Raw genomic sequence first — 15,485 nt, forward strand, 5'->3', positions numbered from 1 at the left:
TCTCACGTGATAAATTAATGTTATCTTAGAGATGTCATTAATCAACTATAATACGCGGTTTAGTGATTAGAGAATAAAAATCAAACCTTCACAATGTTTTCTTTTTTTTTTTTTTTCTTTTTCTACTTTTATGATGACTAATCTTTTTATTACTTTTATATTAGCACATTTTAATAAATTTAAATATTGAATATAATTATTATGCATATAGTAAAATTATTAAAAATATGATTCATTTGAATTTTAATAAAATAAGAGTGTAATTATTATATAAAATTCGATATACATTCAAATGAAAAACCTTCAATAAAAACATGAAAATTTTAGTTGAACATTGAATAGTCAAAATTTCCTTTCAAAAAAAAATTCAAAATTAAAGAAATTTCGTAGGTATGGCCTTTGTGATAATATAGAATGTGATAATATAAAATTATATATTAAAACAATAAATAAAGAAAAAAAAGTATATATCTAAGCTTTCATCTGAATACTTATTTAAATGCCTGTATAATATTAAAAATATGTATTTCTGTATTTATAAAGACTCTTAAATAGGAAAAATCAAGACCTTAAAGATACATACTAATATATATTATATTTTTATGTGGGTGCTTTTTTTCTTGAATTTCAAATTTAAATCTATTGTCAAATACAGTTAGATTATGCCGATGTGCAAATATTAATTAATTTATTGCTCATCCAATGAGAAATCCACAAATATACTATTACCAATTTTGGAGCTATCCTATGATGTAACTGGGAGTGGTGGAATAAAATATGGAAAGGTGCTAGCAACCGTGACCTAATAGTATAATAAAAGTAATTTTTATCCAAAATTGCTGCCGTTAAATGAAAAACTTCAGCAATAATATGCAAAAATATTTTAGTATAAATGATAAAAATTAAAGAAATTTCGTTAACATAATTTCTGGCAAAAAAATTTTAAAAAATTAACGTAAAAACACAAAATATAAACTAGTTTGCTGTAAAAATATATCTTAATAGTTATATATAGAGATGAATTTAATATATCTAATAGTGATAATAAAAAATATATATATTAAAACAATAAGTAAAAAAAAAAAAAATTGCATACATATACTTAGCTAGATCTTTTCTTTGAATATACTTGCTTTCATACATGCATGATATTAAAATATTTATAGGAAGAACTAAGAATATAGTATTAGGAAATATTTTATATTAATTAACAAACTAAATATATTATCAAAATAGTTAAATTTATGAAGCAAATGTGTTTATGATAATTTTTATATATTTAATTATTAAAAAAGTTATTTAAACCCATGCATATGCTAACTCCTCATTATTAATGTATGACGACTTTATAGGGGTAGATGCAAACTTAAAGATTACATACTATACATAATATATTTTTAAATAGGTTTAAATAGTAATTAATTTATTTTAAGCATTGCTTGTCCAATGAGAAATGCACAAATGTACTCTTCCCTAATTTTGGAGCTATCGTATGATGTAATTTTTTTTTTCTTTTCTTTTTTGTTTCTATCGTATGATGTAATTAGTAGCGGTGGAATATAACATATAGAAATGCTAGCAACCGACATTGATATTAATATTTAATACTTAATAATAGTATTCTCTTTCAATAATTATCATTTAATTAATCTATATTTATATTTAATTTAAAAATAAGTCATCTATAACTCTATGGTCTGACATCACTTATAGTCTCAAATCAGTTCTTATTCACCATTTGATTTGATAAAGATAATTTAAATCTACGTATCATATTAAATTCGATTCTCATGTACGAAATAAATACTCGCTAAAGCACTTTATTCTTTAGTGAAGCCAATTCAGGACGAGCAGATTTGATTCTAATTCAATACGCTGAGAAAACAGGTGATTAAGAAAAAAAAAAATGAGTAAGAACAAATAAACAATAAGTGTTCCAAAGAAAGAAAATGTAATTAAGAGATTGTAGCTAGCATTCTCCAAGTAACATGTGTCCACTGTTAAGTAATAAAGATTTGTGTCAAGTGTCTTAGAATGTATTGAGACTTAGGTGTGTGAGAGTGACCTATCGATGTAAATGAAAATGGCTTGCATAGTATTTTATTTTATGATTAAATAAAAATTATATAATAACATTAATTGATGCTAACATATCTCATTATCTCAATGTCTTTTTTGGCCAATAAAATCCAAAACCTTCATAGAGAGGGTTTTCATTTCAACAGTGGGATTCAAGATTGACCTATATATATATATATATATATATATATATATATATATATATATATATATATTCATGTATGGTATGATGAGTGGTAACATCATTTAATGTATATCTTGGGATTTGGGTAACCTTTTGAACAAACATGCTACTTAGATTATCTCATAGATAGATTGATTTTTTTTTAATAATATATTTGTTTATAAAAACGAAGAAAAAATAAATAAAAAAACAGATTTATTTTATATTATATCCATTAAATATCAATATCAATATTTAAAATATGAAATTGACTTCCTTGTATTTGAATGGATATATAGAGATTTAGTGTCAGGCATTGATTTGATTTGTATTGATTTAGTGCATTGAATGAAAATGAAATTATATTTTCTATTTATTGTTAAAATTCAATATATCAGGGCTCTTTATTTTCCACTTCTAATCTAATTTATTTTTGTAAAAATATAAAAACACTATACTCTTAAATTTATTCGAAAAAAGAAAATAATTTCGATTCACGTATAAATTAAATTGAGATATTCATTAAAATACATTAATGATAGTCATTTAAATTGAAGTAATTTAAATCAATAAAATAAAAATACAATGAATAATGATAAGGAGTAGATGACCATAATAGACAAAAAGAATAACTATTGGAAAATATTATACACCCTTTAAATATACATAGACATAAATTTTAAACTAAAGTTTTTCGGTTGTCTTTTATTCTCCACGAAGTTACAAATTTTTATTTTTTTCTTAAGAATAAAATGAATTCGGTGAAACATTTACAAGTAAATAAATGAGGTGTCAAACATACATTGGACGACTTTTTTTTTTAAAAGGAATATTTTAATACTTGAGAAAAATGCACATCCTATATTATTGGAGAAGGAGAGGAATCCAGAGAAGAACTAGATAGTCTCAGCCATCCAATGGGCCTCAAAGTTTTCCTCCTAGTTTGGCAGGCCTGTGTGTGTATAATAATAGTAAGAAAAAAAATAAATTTTTGCGTTGCTAGCGAAATTCCTATTAGGAAACTAATAACGAAACTAATACATGCATCTTGCGGTTCTAAAAGTTGATCTTTTGTCTGTCAATTTCTATAAAAAGATAAAAATAATCTTGTTTAAAGAAAAATATAAAATTTCTGAATCTCCAAATTATAGCAAAATTAATATATAAATCTATAAAATTAACACATATATCTAGTTGATCTTGATAAGTCATTAATATATTTATTAAACGAGTTTAATAGTTCAGCTCGAGTCAACTCGTTAAGCTTATCGAACAAATTCAAGCGAGCTTTTTTCAAACGGAGCCTCGAGCATTTCATAAGCAGATTGACTTATTTACAATAATACTCATAGCGAGACATTTTTAAGTCAATTTTAAATATAAAACCGATTAACACTTTAAAAAGAAGATTTCAAATTTAAAGTATCAACCGGATATCTAGTTTCAGTTGTATTTGAGGGGCATTAAGAATCGACAATCAAATATCAAATCCATAAAAAGGGACATATAAGGATGGCAGGGAGTAGATTACGCACTTAAAAATTAATGACATACCCTTAATTTTTAAAGGACTTCTTTTATACAAGTACAATATTACAAGTATGTAGTACAACATTAATACAATTACACTAAAAAACATAAAATACTCAAATCCACAAACCACGGAAAATCATAAATAATAACACAGTAAGAATGAAAATGGAACTAACAACATGATGGTCAGGATGTTAAGTAACCTCAACTCCCGTGTGGATAAAAACACAATTCCATTCCTGGAAAAACGCACTTTACTGGAAAGCTAAAAACGCACTAATTGAACGTTTAACATTGGTTGGCTGATAATTTTTGTTGAAAGGCCACAACACCTGCAATATATAATCCAAGTCAAAAACAGTCTACTCAAATTCAATTCAAAAACCTTAGCTAATACGTGACAAGTGTCCATTTTCTCTAACAAATAATATCAAAGGTTTAAATCAATAGTTTTTTTTTTTTCATGTTATACAACAAATATTTTTAGTAACATAATTATTCAAAATTTGAAAAATGATGTAGGAGACTATTAATATGTATAATGTCTTACCAGCAATCAAGCTGTTCCTTTGGTTCAGAGAAGCCCACCTGTAAACGCAATTCAACTAATTGAGGTTTTGACCTATTAATCCAGAGACATAAGAATTGTCAAATTAACATATATACATACATAAAATATAATGTTCTCTTAAGAAATGGTAAATTTTCTAAGCATATTGTATTTTAATTTTAATTAGTTAAATATATGAAAAAAACATTTGACCACAAGTAAAATTATGTTTTTAGATGAAAAAAAAATTAAATAAGTTGATTAATAACACACTCTCTATATCATTCCAAAATACAAATCGTCTAAAATTTTTACTTGAAGATTGAGGCCGTCATTCCAAATTACCCTTTATTTCATATAATAATATCCTCACCTTGATATTGGGGGCAACTAATGATACGTAACTCAAGCGATGGTATGTCGTGCAAGTAGTTTGGAAAGTTCCTGAAGTTGTAACAATATGCAACTTTGATAACTTTTAAACCGGTATTAGATCTGTGAAGAAGCCATTGCGGAAAATCCACTAACTTTGGTAATCCTACAATCTCCAGTGTGCGAAGGCTAAATAATTGGCTTGTCGAGTCTTGACTATCTATTCCTTCCTCCATTGTCAAATCAAGATTTTTGCAACCCGCAACAACAAGAGTCTTCAAAGCAGCTAGAAATTTCACACTTGGTGGCAAAGAGACCAAGCTGTCACAATCACGGATAACCAAAGTTTGAAGTTTTTTCAGACCTTGGATATCTCCAAACAAATACTCCAAATTTTCACAAGTGGTGATGAACAAATATCGAAGAGACCCGAGGCACCCAATTCCACCATTTGGTAAATACCTTTGCTGTGTAGTTATCCAAAGCCATCTAAGGCTAATCAAGTACTTTATATCTTTAGGCAACTCTCTAAGACCATAACAATAACCAAGTACTAGAGCTTGCAAGCTTTGTAGTTTGCATATGGACTCAGGCAGTCTTTTGATGTCAACATTCCAATCCAAACTAAGATATTTCAAATGCTTCAATTTGGCTATCCCTTTAGGAAGTGCAGCCACCCTGGAACAACTCAAATCCAAGGCCCTCAAGTATTGGAATTTTGAGATGCATGTTCTAAGAAATACCTCACTACTAATCCCCATGCCTCTTCCATGTGAACAGGAAATAGTTCTTATACGATCTAGCTTTCTTACGGGCTTAGGAAGATCCTCAGGAAGCAATTCAGGGTAAGGAAATGATAAATGTCGAATACTTTTGGGTATCTGTTTGTTGGAAGAGGTTACTATTAAACATTCATTTTGAGTCACTGATAATGCTAGGTCGTGTATTAGATCATGCATTTTACAACATACATTACCATTGTATTCCAAGAAATCTTGGAAAAAACATCTAGAACACAGCTCTTGGAAACAACGGATGCCAACATCTTCCAACTCTTGATTTTCATTCGAAGATTGAATAAGTCCATGCGATATCCAAAAATAAACTAACTCTATATCTACAAATGGATGATCTTTCGGAAAAATCGAACAATAAGCAAAACATCTCTTCAAGTAGGATGGCATGTGTTCATAACTCAATTTTAAAGCAGGCAAAATATCATTTTCCTTTTGCTCTAATTTCCATATCTCATTGTCCCTTACAAATTTCCAATCACGTTCACCAGCTACAGAGTAAAGTAAGGTTCCTAAAGTTATTACTGCCAAAGCAATTCCTTTGCATTTGCTCACGATTTCTTCCCCAATTTTTATGAGGTCTGGGTTTTGTTTATCTTCTGGTCCTTCAAATGCACATTTAAAGAATATAGCCAAACAATACTCATGAGAAAGATGGTCTAACTCATATGATGAGACTGTGCTCATGATTGAAGCAACATGCTTACTGCGTGTGGTGACCAAGATCTTACTTCCGCTAGCACCCCCCATCAATAAAATTTTCAATTCAAGCCATTTTCTTCTATCCTCATTCCAAACATCATCCAGTACGAGTAAATATCTCTTTCCATATAAAGCCTCTCGCAAGGCTATTTGCAATTGCTCAATATCCATATTCATATTAACTGGGCTTACACAGTTAAGGATCTTAATTATCATCTTCTGCAAATCAAAGTCTTCAGAGACACATGCCCATGATTTTGACTGAAAATGACTTGCTACCCTCTCATCATTATACACCAATTTAGCAAGTGTAGTCTTTCCCAGACCTCCAATTCCAACAATTGGAATAATGGAGACATTTTCATTATCAGCAGGTTTCAACAATTCTTTGATAATTCTTTCTTTATCTTTGTCCCTTCCAATGACATTTGAAGCATCCACAAAGGAGTGGGTCATTTCCCTCTCTTTACGTATGACATAACTATCACTAGTCCGCTCAGTGAGACCAAAATCAGACTTGAGAGCTGCAATTCCAGCAACTCTCTCCCTAACCTTCTTTAATTTATGGCCCATTTGAAAGCGGAAAGCAAGTGGATTAGAACTAGAAAAGAATCGGCGTACCTTCCTCGTAGTGCTTCCAGATTTCACCACTTGCCTGCGCAAAGCTTCACAGCGGAACTCATCAATCACATCTTCTGCATCATAAAGGACATCTTTAAGCTTTCCAAGCCAAAACTCTATCCGGTGATCCTGGGATTGACGCTTCTCTGCATCAGAAAGCACAGCTTTGATAGCAAGTAACATTTCTTTAATTTTTTCAAGGTCATCTTCAATCCCCCATGCCAATAAAAATTCTTCAAGAGCAAGAGAGGCCAATTTCTCCAAAATGCTCTCTGCAGTATTGAACAGAAAAGACTCTGGCATTGTTTTCACTTGGAAGTGAGTGAGTCAATGATTTAATGAATAATGGTTAATATACAAATGGAAATATTATATAGCAAGCCAAAGAAGACAGGTTCTAACTTCTAATATTCCATTTCTTTGCTCTGCAAACTGGGTAAACGCTAAGTCCACAGGAAATGGGAACACTCAGAAAAGAAAAGAGGAATAAAAGAGACAAGCTAAAGTCTCTGGGCGTGCGACACCTGTCTAATTAAGATTATCGAAAAATCTTTATTTAATACTAACAATAAAAAATAATAATAATAAAGTTTCTAATTATAAAAAAATGTCAAAATAATTAGATTTAGAGACTACTTTTTATAAATTCATTGCTTAAAATATAAAAAATAGTTGCTCAAAAATATCATTTGATGGTAGCCCCATTCCCTCTAACAAGAAATATACTTTCATCTTGACCCGTTGAATTACTTGATTCTATAACTCAGATAATATTGATATTTTCAACTGTTAAATTCCTTAAATAAACAAATGCTTAATTAATATCATAAAATGATCTTAATTTTTTATAAATTTTTTTTTATAAAATGATTTTTTTATAAAAATCATATATTAATTAATATTATAAAATGATCTTAATTAATATCATATATTAAAACATTTATAGATTTGAGCTATACAAATTGAAATATGTATTGATTTCAATTATTCAAAAGATTATTATTGGTGTTTCACACATTATGCAATTTATAAAACACGTAATGAGATAATTAAAAGTTTTCATTATTTTTTTTAGTTAATAGTGCTAAATTTGCATTAACTAAATACATTTTTGAGATTATAAATGTTAAATCCGACGTGTTAAGTTATATGTCGTCCTACTCAGCTATATTTTGAACATTAAGTGGGTCTCATGAGTCTTATTTTTATTTTCAGCAAGCCACATAAAATAAAAACATCTAATTGAAAAAAAATTTATCTAGTCAGAAACTTGATTGCAAACATTTTCCATTGAGACAATGAATAAAATTCTTTCAAAAATTTAGAAACTAAATTTGCAATTAACCCATTTTAAAATATTCAAATTAGTACATATTTATGAACTAAAAATCATTAGTCAAGTTAAAGACGGCTACAATATACTTCATATATAGTTTTCGTCCATTCCATAATTAATTAATTAATTTTTTTTAACAAATTATACAGGTTAATTCTAATTATAGTCTTAAATGCCTAAAAATACATTGAAGAATCATCAACTAAATTGATATAAAATGTTAATCTGATTTTTTAATTATTTTAAACAAATTCAAAGATTTGATAAGCTTTAATCTTTTTAATCAAATTCAAAGAATCAAAATATTAAATTTAATCTTTTTAATCATTTTTAACTTTATTCCTAAAATAAAATAACAACAATAAAACCCTCAAGATTTGATAAGCTTATGTTAGTTAATCTACCAACTAAAACCCTGCAAATTGCAATTATAGCCACTCCACGGCTAATAGCGCAACCGCCTCTTCTTGTAACTGGCCTGGGGAAAAGAAACCCCTAATTCCCAAATTCTCCAATCTCTTCCCTAATAGCGCAACCGCCTCTACCTATTTCTTTGCCCCAAGCCTAGTACAAGTAAAAGCGTTTTGAGTTCTGCATAAAAAGGTACTCCCTCTGTTACAGTACATTCCCTTTCGTTGCTGAATGCTGAATTTTGTTATCTTAGAGTAATTTTATTGTTGGTTTTGAAATGTTATTGAATTTTGAATTTTGTTTCTTGCTGTTTGTCAATACAACCACAACTACTACTTAGCCTTACAGAAAAAAAAAATCTTTCATGTGATTTTGATAGATATTTTGACCTAAGTTTTGATCCTCATATTTGGATTACTGTGCCAAAGATGATTTATGGTCTGAGTTCGTTAACTAAAAAGTTAAAGACTTTGGTGTATATTGGATTTGGATTCTTGTTAATTAGTTCAGTTATCTACTACATCTACTATGATATGCCAATGCGTGAATGCGAATCGACTTGTATATTGATGTGTCATTGTTGAGCTTGCAAATTTAGGACAGCAACATTGTAGAAATTCGCCTTGCTTATTGAGATTACGGGTCTAATCTTTAATCATAACCTTATGCATCTCTTTAAATGAAGCAAGGTATTCTTTGGAACTAATGGGAGATTTAGCAGAAGTAGAATGATGTATTTCTGATTGATTCAGTGTAAGTTTAATGGTCCTGCCTTGTGACTGCTTACTAATTGATCAATAACTATGGGTATCGGAATTAGCTAACTAGAGACCTTCTGAACCTGTGAAGAGGTGTATTTGTCAAATCCCGGAAGTCATATCAATGGTTTTGAAGTCTTCTTTAACTCTGTAGTTTATTTGAGAGTGCTGTCTGTCTGCCTGTCTCATTCCTTTTCTATGTTTTACATTCATTCGCTGATATACTAGAGAATTACTATTTCATATTTGTCTATTCTAATGTTGCCTGTTCGTTGGTGTTGGTTCTGTTATTAATTATTGATCATTGAATTTGTATTTCTAACTTTACGGTTTTCAGTAGTTTTAGATCATAGCAGACAGTGGAGTTATCCTCTGTTTTTATCTTGATTATTTGTGTATGTCTACTTTTAATTTATTGAGCCATTGTAGGGTACCTTTGCTAATTATCAATTTGTTAGATTCTTGAATATATCTAGCAGTCTTCTACTCTTTGTTCTCCATATTCTTCTTTCTTTCTTATCTTTTAATACTTCTACTGTCTAATTCTTATTGATCCTTTTTATGTAGCTTACAAAGAAAAACATGCTAGAAAATGAGGTAAACCCAACTCTCAGCAAGTCAACTGGCCTGCCAAGGAAACGCTTCTACAGAGCACGAGCACATAGCAACCCACTCAGTGACTCACACTTCCCTGTTCCAATTTCCCCTTCTCATGTTGACTATTCAGTTCATTACCCGCAATTTTTCCTTTCATCTGATCAAGTGGATAGTTCCAAAAAGATTCAGTTTGCGGATGTTGGTTGTGGTTTTGGAGGGCTACTTATTAGTCTTTCAACCCTTTTTCCTGAAACCCTAATGATTGGGATGGAACTTAGGGATAAAGTGACAGAATATGTCAAGGAACGAATTTCTGCATTAAGGATAGCTAATCCAGGTCAATATCAAAATGCCTCAGTGGTTCGAACCAATTCTATGAAATACATACCAAATTACTTTGGGAAAGGACAGCTTACGAAGATGTTTTTCCTGTTTCCAGATCCCCACTTCAAGGAGAAGAATCATCGTCGAAGGGTTATTAGTCCACATTTGCTACATGAGTATGCCTATGTTCTTGAGATTGGCAGGATTATTTATACAATTACTGATGTGGAAGAATTGGGTGAGTGGATGAAGGCTTGTTTGGAGAATCACCCTATGTTTGAAGCCCTCACAGAGGAGGAGCTTGGAGTAGATCCTCTTGTAGAGCTCCTAAGCACAGCAACTGAAGAAGGACAAAAGGTGGCTAGAAATGGGGGACAGACTTTCCAAGCAGTCTATAGACGTATTGCACCATCTCTATGATACATAAGAAACTTAGACATACTTAAACAGATGGCTTAAACTAATTAAGCCAATCAGTTTTGCTAGGTTACTTTTTACCCTTATTCTTATCTGAGCAAATTTTTGTCATTGTTAATTTTGTAGGATTATGTGATTATTTATTTTCTAATTATCTTGTATCGTACCCAGCTTCAGTTTTATGATATTACTCTGTCTTCCCTAATTCTCACTTCATTTCAAGTCATTCATTATATTTTTCTCATGACCGCACCCGTTGATTATGGATTGATTTTAACCATTTGGTGTTCTAGTTTTGTTATTTATGTTGAACAATGCATGGAAGCTGCTGCGTTTAGTTCCTATTGATTTTGAGTTATTGCAATGGAGCCTTGACAAAGAATAATGGTTATTTCATTGAGATTAGAAATGAAAGATCGGTTCCATAACCACGACTGAAGATGGCAAGTGTAGATATACCAATCATTAGGACTCAAACTATTAACCTTTCAGATTATTAGAGTAAGTATACACTCCATTCTGAAGTTAGTATTAGGTGAAGACCCCTCAGTAAGAAATTTCTGAGAATTTTGCTCTGGTCGGTGATGTGCTAGGCTGGTTAGGGAATTTTGCTATATTTAGATCGGCCTAAATTAGCAATTGAACAAGCAAATGCAGCCTTGAATTCATGCAAGCCCAGCCCGATTCGTGAACGCGATCTTTCCACCCATTTCAGTGGCTACCTGCAAGAAACTTATTGGCAGGAGACAAAAGTAAAGGCAAAGACTTTAAACTTAAAAAGATAAGTCAATTGTAGTTTATGAAGAAAGAATCTTTTTATACTTAGTTATCAATAATTTGCTCGGTAATGATTACTTGATTATAGACTTTTCAAAATATGCCAACTTGAATTCACCGATTGATCATTTCTGCTCTGCAAGTCTGCTTTTCATTTCACCTCCGCCACCATAGCAAACCCAATTAGCGACCACTGCTTTCTTTTTCCTTTTGCTGTTTAAAAAAAAAAAAAAAAAAAAAAAGAAAGAAAAGAAAATGGCAGAATCTTTTCTCTTCAACATAGCTGAAACTGTTCTTCACAAGTTAACATCTAAAGTTGTTGACGAGATTAGCTTAGCATGGAATGTCAACGAAGACTTAAAGAAGCTCCAAGACACCTTGTCCACCATTAAAGCTGTGCTCTTGGATGCAGAGGAGCAACAGGGAAAGGAAAACAGTGAGCTTACTGTTTGGTTATCCAAACTTAAAGAAGCTTGTTTTGATGCGGAGGATATTATTGATGATTTTGTCTATGAAGCCTTACAAAGACAATCTACTAATGGTAAGGTATGTCGATTCTTTACTAATAACAAACTTGTGTTCCATTTAAAGATTGGGCATAAAATGAAAGATATTAGAGAAAGATTTGATGAAATTGCTGCTTTGAAGAATAAGTTTCATTTAAAAGAAAGATTTGTAGATGAGAAAGATTTGATGGATATCGTTATAGGATTCAAGGTTTATTTTTGCCCCTTCTCTTTTTTTCTTCTTTTGGATTTTTTTAATGACTTTTCAAAGTGCTATTTGTTTTAGTCCCCATAGTTTCCATATTTTCTTTGTATTCCTCTTATTTTACTTTATTTTATCATTGTGTATAGGTTTAAATTGAAACAAAAATAAATTTAATTACAATTTCTCTGGCTTAATGAGTCTAGTCAAGTCTAGACACAATATTTATTCTATGAATTATTGAATTTTAATTTGATAAAATTTGCTAATTCATGAATTTTTAAATAAGTTTAGCCTAAACAAACAAAGTGTTGGTTAAGGTGATAATCGACTTTAATTCCTATAAAGGTAAGAATATAAGTTTGATTCATGGAAACATATTTTACTAAAAAACTTTTATGCTCAAATTTTTACGCTCTCTTGGTTATAAAAAAAACAAAAAAGTTTAGCCTAAGACAGATTAATATGTTTTATTCTAAATTTGGGTCTAGCCTATCTAGACCTAGCTAATATGGAGTTTGGAAATTTATTTAAATCTTACTCATAACAATAAAGTATATATAAAATATTAATATTTTATTAATTAGGTGAATTTGATATAGCTTGAAATAAAATCCCTAACTAACTAAATTTAAAATTCTCTACTTGAATTAGATTGAATTGGGAGGTTCTTAGAGCTATGAATATATTTACATTTATTGCAAATATCTTTTATCGATTGTAATTTTTTTTTTAGAGATTATAATCTTTTTACAACAACTTTCAAAATATTTAAATTGTATTTTACAACAACTTTTTAAGTAATTTTTAGAGTTTTAATCAGTCAAAACACTAATGCTATTTTTTATAGTGTGCAGATAACATAGCGTTGGAACTAGATTTTAGATGTTAGGTAGCGTTTTGTGAAAAGTTAATTCATATAAGATTTAGATTTTAGGTTTCATAAAAAGCTACTTAAAAAGAGTTAACAGCTAAATGCTATTAAAATAGCTAATTTTGCCGAATAAATTCTTAAGTTACACAATTATGTTTTAAAAAACTTCGAGTTTAAACTTTTAAAGAAAAAAGCTACCTCATATTCAATAATTTATCTAATAAAATAAGATGAGAGGATATTTTAAGAAATAATATATTAAAGAAAAATATCCTTAGCAATGAATACCATAAACATAAATAAATTACTATATCATTTATAAATGACTTAAAGAATCTTTTTTTTTTCTTCTTTTTAATTCTTTTGAATGTGACATATCTCATGATGTAACCCTAAATCCAACAATTAATTGTTAGGTTGATCTCAAAATCTAACATAAAATTTCACTTTTTCTATTTTTGTTTCCCTAATAATCTATAGATATTAGATCATCTAACCCTTACTATCAAAGTTAGAGAAATGTTTTTTTTTTTACATTACCCATATGAGGCCTCATCTAAGATGTAACCAAATCTATTAGAGTTGATATTTAGTTGAGCTACTAACCTAAAAAGTGATTCCTTGAAAAGGGCTACTTTCAAATTGCTAAATTTATAACTATTAAATAAGTATTGGGGATGAATTGCTAAATTTAGTTTATTGTAGGTCAAAATTTTAAATGCGGGAAATTATGAGGACGTTTATGCAAAAGATAGACTTTTCCCATTTTGGTGAGTAAGTGTCGGCCATAAAGTTAATTGGCTTGACCCCACCAGGATTAGGTCAGTGGTGGTGAACCAGTACACACGCGTCGTAGGGTATCAATCAAGTTTCTGTAGATGGTGGACACGTGGCAAAACTTCAGTCCGATAAGGACTCGTCACTGGGACCTACATATGTTCCTTCCATGCATACGCTGACCTAATCCACTAGATTTTTGCCACGTGTTTTTGGATTTTTCTTTCCGCTCGCTCTCTAATCCTCTTGGGTTTGCAAGATGCCCACGTCTCACGTGATAAATTAATGTTATCTTAGAGATGTCATTAATCAACTATAATACGCGGTTTAGTGATTAGAGAATAAAAATCAAACCTTCACAATGTTTTCTTTTCTTTTTTTTTTTTTTTTCTTTTTCTACTTTTATGATGACTAATCTTTTTATGACTTTTATATTAGCACATTTTAATAAATTTAAATATTGAATATAATTATTATGCATATAGTAAAATTATTAAAAATATGATTCATTTGAATTTTAATAAAATAAGAGTGTAATTATTATATAAAATTCGATATACATTCAAATGAAAAACCTTCAATAAAAATATGAAAATTTTAGTTGAACATTGAATAGTGAAAATTTCCCTTCAAAAAAAAAAATTCAAAATTAAAGAAATTTCGTGGGTATGGCCTTTGTGATAATATAGAATGTGATAATATAAAATTATATATTAAAACAATAAATAAAGAAAAAAAAATATATCTAAGCTTTCATCTGAATACTTATTTAAATGCCTGTATAATATTAAAAATATGTATTTCTGTATTTATAAAGACTCTTAAATAGGAAAAATCAAGACCTTAAAGATACATACTAATATATATTATATTTTTATGTGGGCTTAAATAGTACTTTTTTTTCTTGAGTACCAGGAGAAGAAATTTAAATCTGAATCTATTGTAGTAGTATATACATTTATCATTAGATTATGTTTCAGTGTATAAATAGTAATTAATTTATTGCTCGTCCAATGAGAAATTCACAAATATACTATTACCAATTTTGGAGTTATCCTATGATTTAACTGGGAGTGGTGGAATAAAATATGGAAAGGTGTTGGCAACCGTGACCTAATAGTATAATAAAAGTAATTATTATACAAAATTGTTACCGTTAAATGAAAAACTTCAGCAATAATATGCAAAAATATTTTAGTATAAATGATAAAAATTAAAGAAATTTTTATGTTTTTCTTAAGACTAAAATGAATTCGGTGAAACATTTAAAAATAAATAAATAAATGAGGTGTCAAACATACATTGGACGATTTTTTTTTTTAAAAGGAATATTTTAAGACTTGAGAAAAATGCACATCCTACATTATTGGAGAAGGAGAAGAATCTAGAGAAGAACTAGATAGTCTCAGCCATCCAATGGGCCTCAAAGTTTTCCTCCTAGTTCGGCAGGCCTGTGCGTCTTAGTTAATAGTAAGAAAAAAATAAATTTTTGCGTTCCTAGCGAAATTCCTATTAGGAAACTGATAATGAAACTAATACATACATCTTTCGGTTCTAAAAGTTGATCTTTTGTCAGTCAATTTCTATAAAAAGATTAAAATAATCTTGTTTAAAGAAAAATAGAAAATTTTAAATCTCCAAATTATAGTGAATTTTTATAACGAAACTAATAATACATCCGTCAGTTTTAAA

The 15,485-nt window shown here is 29.5% G+C and overlaps 3 protein-coding genes across 5 annotated transcripts; 2 read left to right on the forward strand and 1 right to left on the reverse strand.

Moving 5' to 3' along the window:
- Positions 1 to 3,769: 3,769 nt before the first annotated feature.
- On the reverse strand, positions 3,770 to 7,285 carry LOC105645205 (disease resistance protein RGA2). Of its 2 annotated transcripts, none has more exons than XR_005178857.2 (3): positions 4,699 to 7,285; positions 4,326 to 4,397; positions 3,770 to 4,107 (listed from the first exon to the last, which is right to left on the reverse strand). XR_005178857.2 is itself a non-coding variant. In XM_089717823.1 (3 exons), the coding sequence occupies exons 1-2, from the start codon at positions 7,115 to 7,117 to the stop codon at positions 4,350 to 4,352; spliced, it is 2,433 nt and encodes an 810-aa protein (XP_089573949.1). In that variant the 5' UTR covers positions 7,118 to 7,285; the 3' UTR covers positions 3,770 to 4,107; positions 4,326 to 4,349. The 2 variants fall into 2 exon arrangements, 1 of the variants encoding a protein (XP_089573949.1); XM_089717823.1 differs by having other exon boundaries at positions 4,326 to 4,363.
- Positions 7,286 to 8,514: 1,229 nt separating this feature from the next.
- On the forward strand, positions 8,515 to 11,690 carry LOC149498058 (tRNA (guanine-N(7)-)-methyltransferase-like). 2 transcript variants are annotated; one of them, XM_089718304.1, is made up of 3 exons: positions 8,515 to 8,753; positions 9,887 to 10,253; positions 10,356 to 11,690. In XM_089718304.1, the coding sequence occupies exons 2-3, from the start codon at positions 9,902 to 9,904 to the stop codon at positions 10,658 to 10,660; spliced, it is 657 nt and encodes a 218-aa protein (XP_089574430.1). In that variant the 5' UTR covers positions 8,515 to 8,753; positions 9,887 to 9,901; the 3' UTR covers positions 10,661 to 11,690. The 2 variants fall into 2 exon arrangements, with proteins under 2 accessions (XP_089574430.1, XP_089574429.1); XM_089718303.1 differs by having other exon boundaries at positions 8,519 to 8,753; positions 9,887 to 11,690.
- Positions 11,690 to 12,297, forward strand: LOC149498059 (putative disease resistance protein RGA4). Its single transcript, XM_089718139.1, has 3 exons — positions 11,690 to 11,980; positions 12,026 to 12,151; positions 12,292 to 12,297. The coding sequence occupies exons 1-3, from the start codon at positions 11,690 to 11,692 to the stop codon at positions 12,295 to 12,297; spliced, it is 423 nt and encodes a 140-aa protein (XP_089574265.1).
- Positions 12,298 to 15,485: the final 3,188 nt, after the last annotated feature.

This window comes from Jatropha curcas, chromosome 2, assembly GCF_041381405.1.
Source record: "Jatropha curcas cultivar XTBG-Jc1 chromosome 2, XTBG_Jcur_1.0, whole genome shotgun sequence".
Lineage (NCBI taxonomy): Eukaryota > Viridiplantae > Streptophyta > Magnoliopsida > Malpighiales > Euphorbiaceae > Jatropha > Jatropha curcas.

Coding starts and splice junctions, on each gene's coding strand:
- LOC105645205 (XM_089717823.1), bottom strand. CDS start 7,117: ATGCCAGAGTCTTTTCTGTTCAATACTGCAGAGAGCATTTTGGAGAAA.
- LOC149498058 (XM_089718303.1), top strand. CDS start 9,902: ATGCTAGAAAATGAGGTAAACCCAACTCTCAGCAAGTCAACTGGCCTG.
- LOC149498059 (XM_089718139.1), top strand. CDS start 11,690: ATGGCAGAATCTTTTCTCTTCAACATAGCTGAAACTGTTCTTCACAAG. Junction 11,981..12,025: donor GACAATCTACTAATGGTAAG/GTATGTCGATTC, acceptor TTCCATTTAAAG/ATTGGGCATAAAATGAAAGA.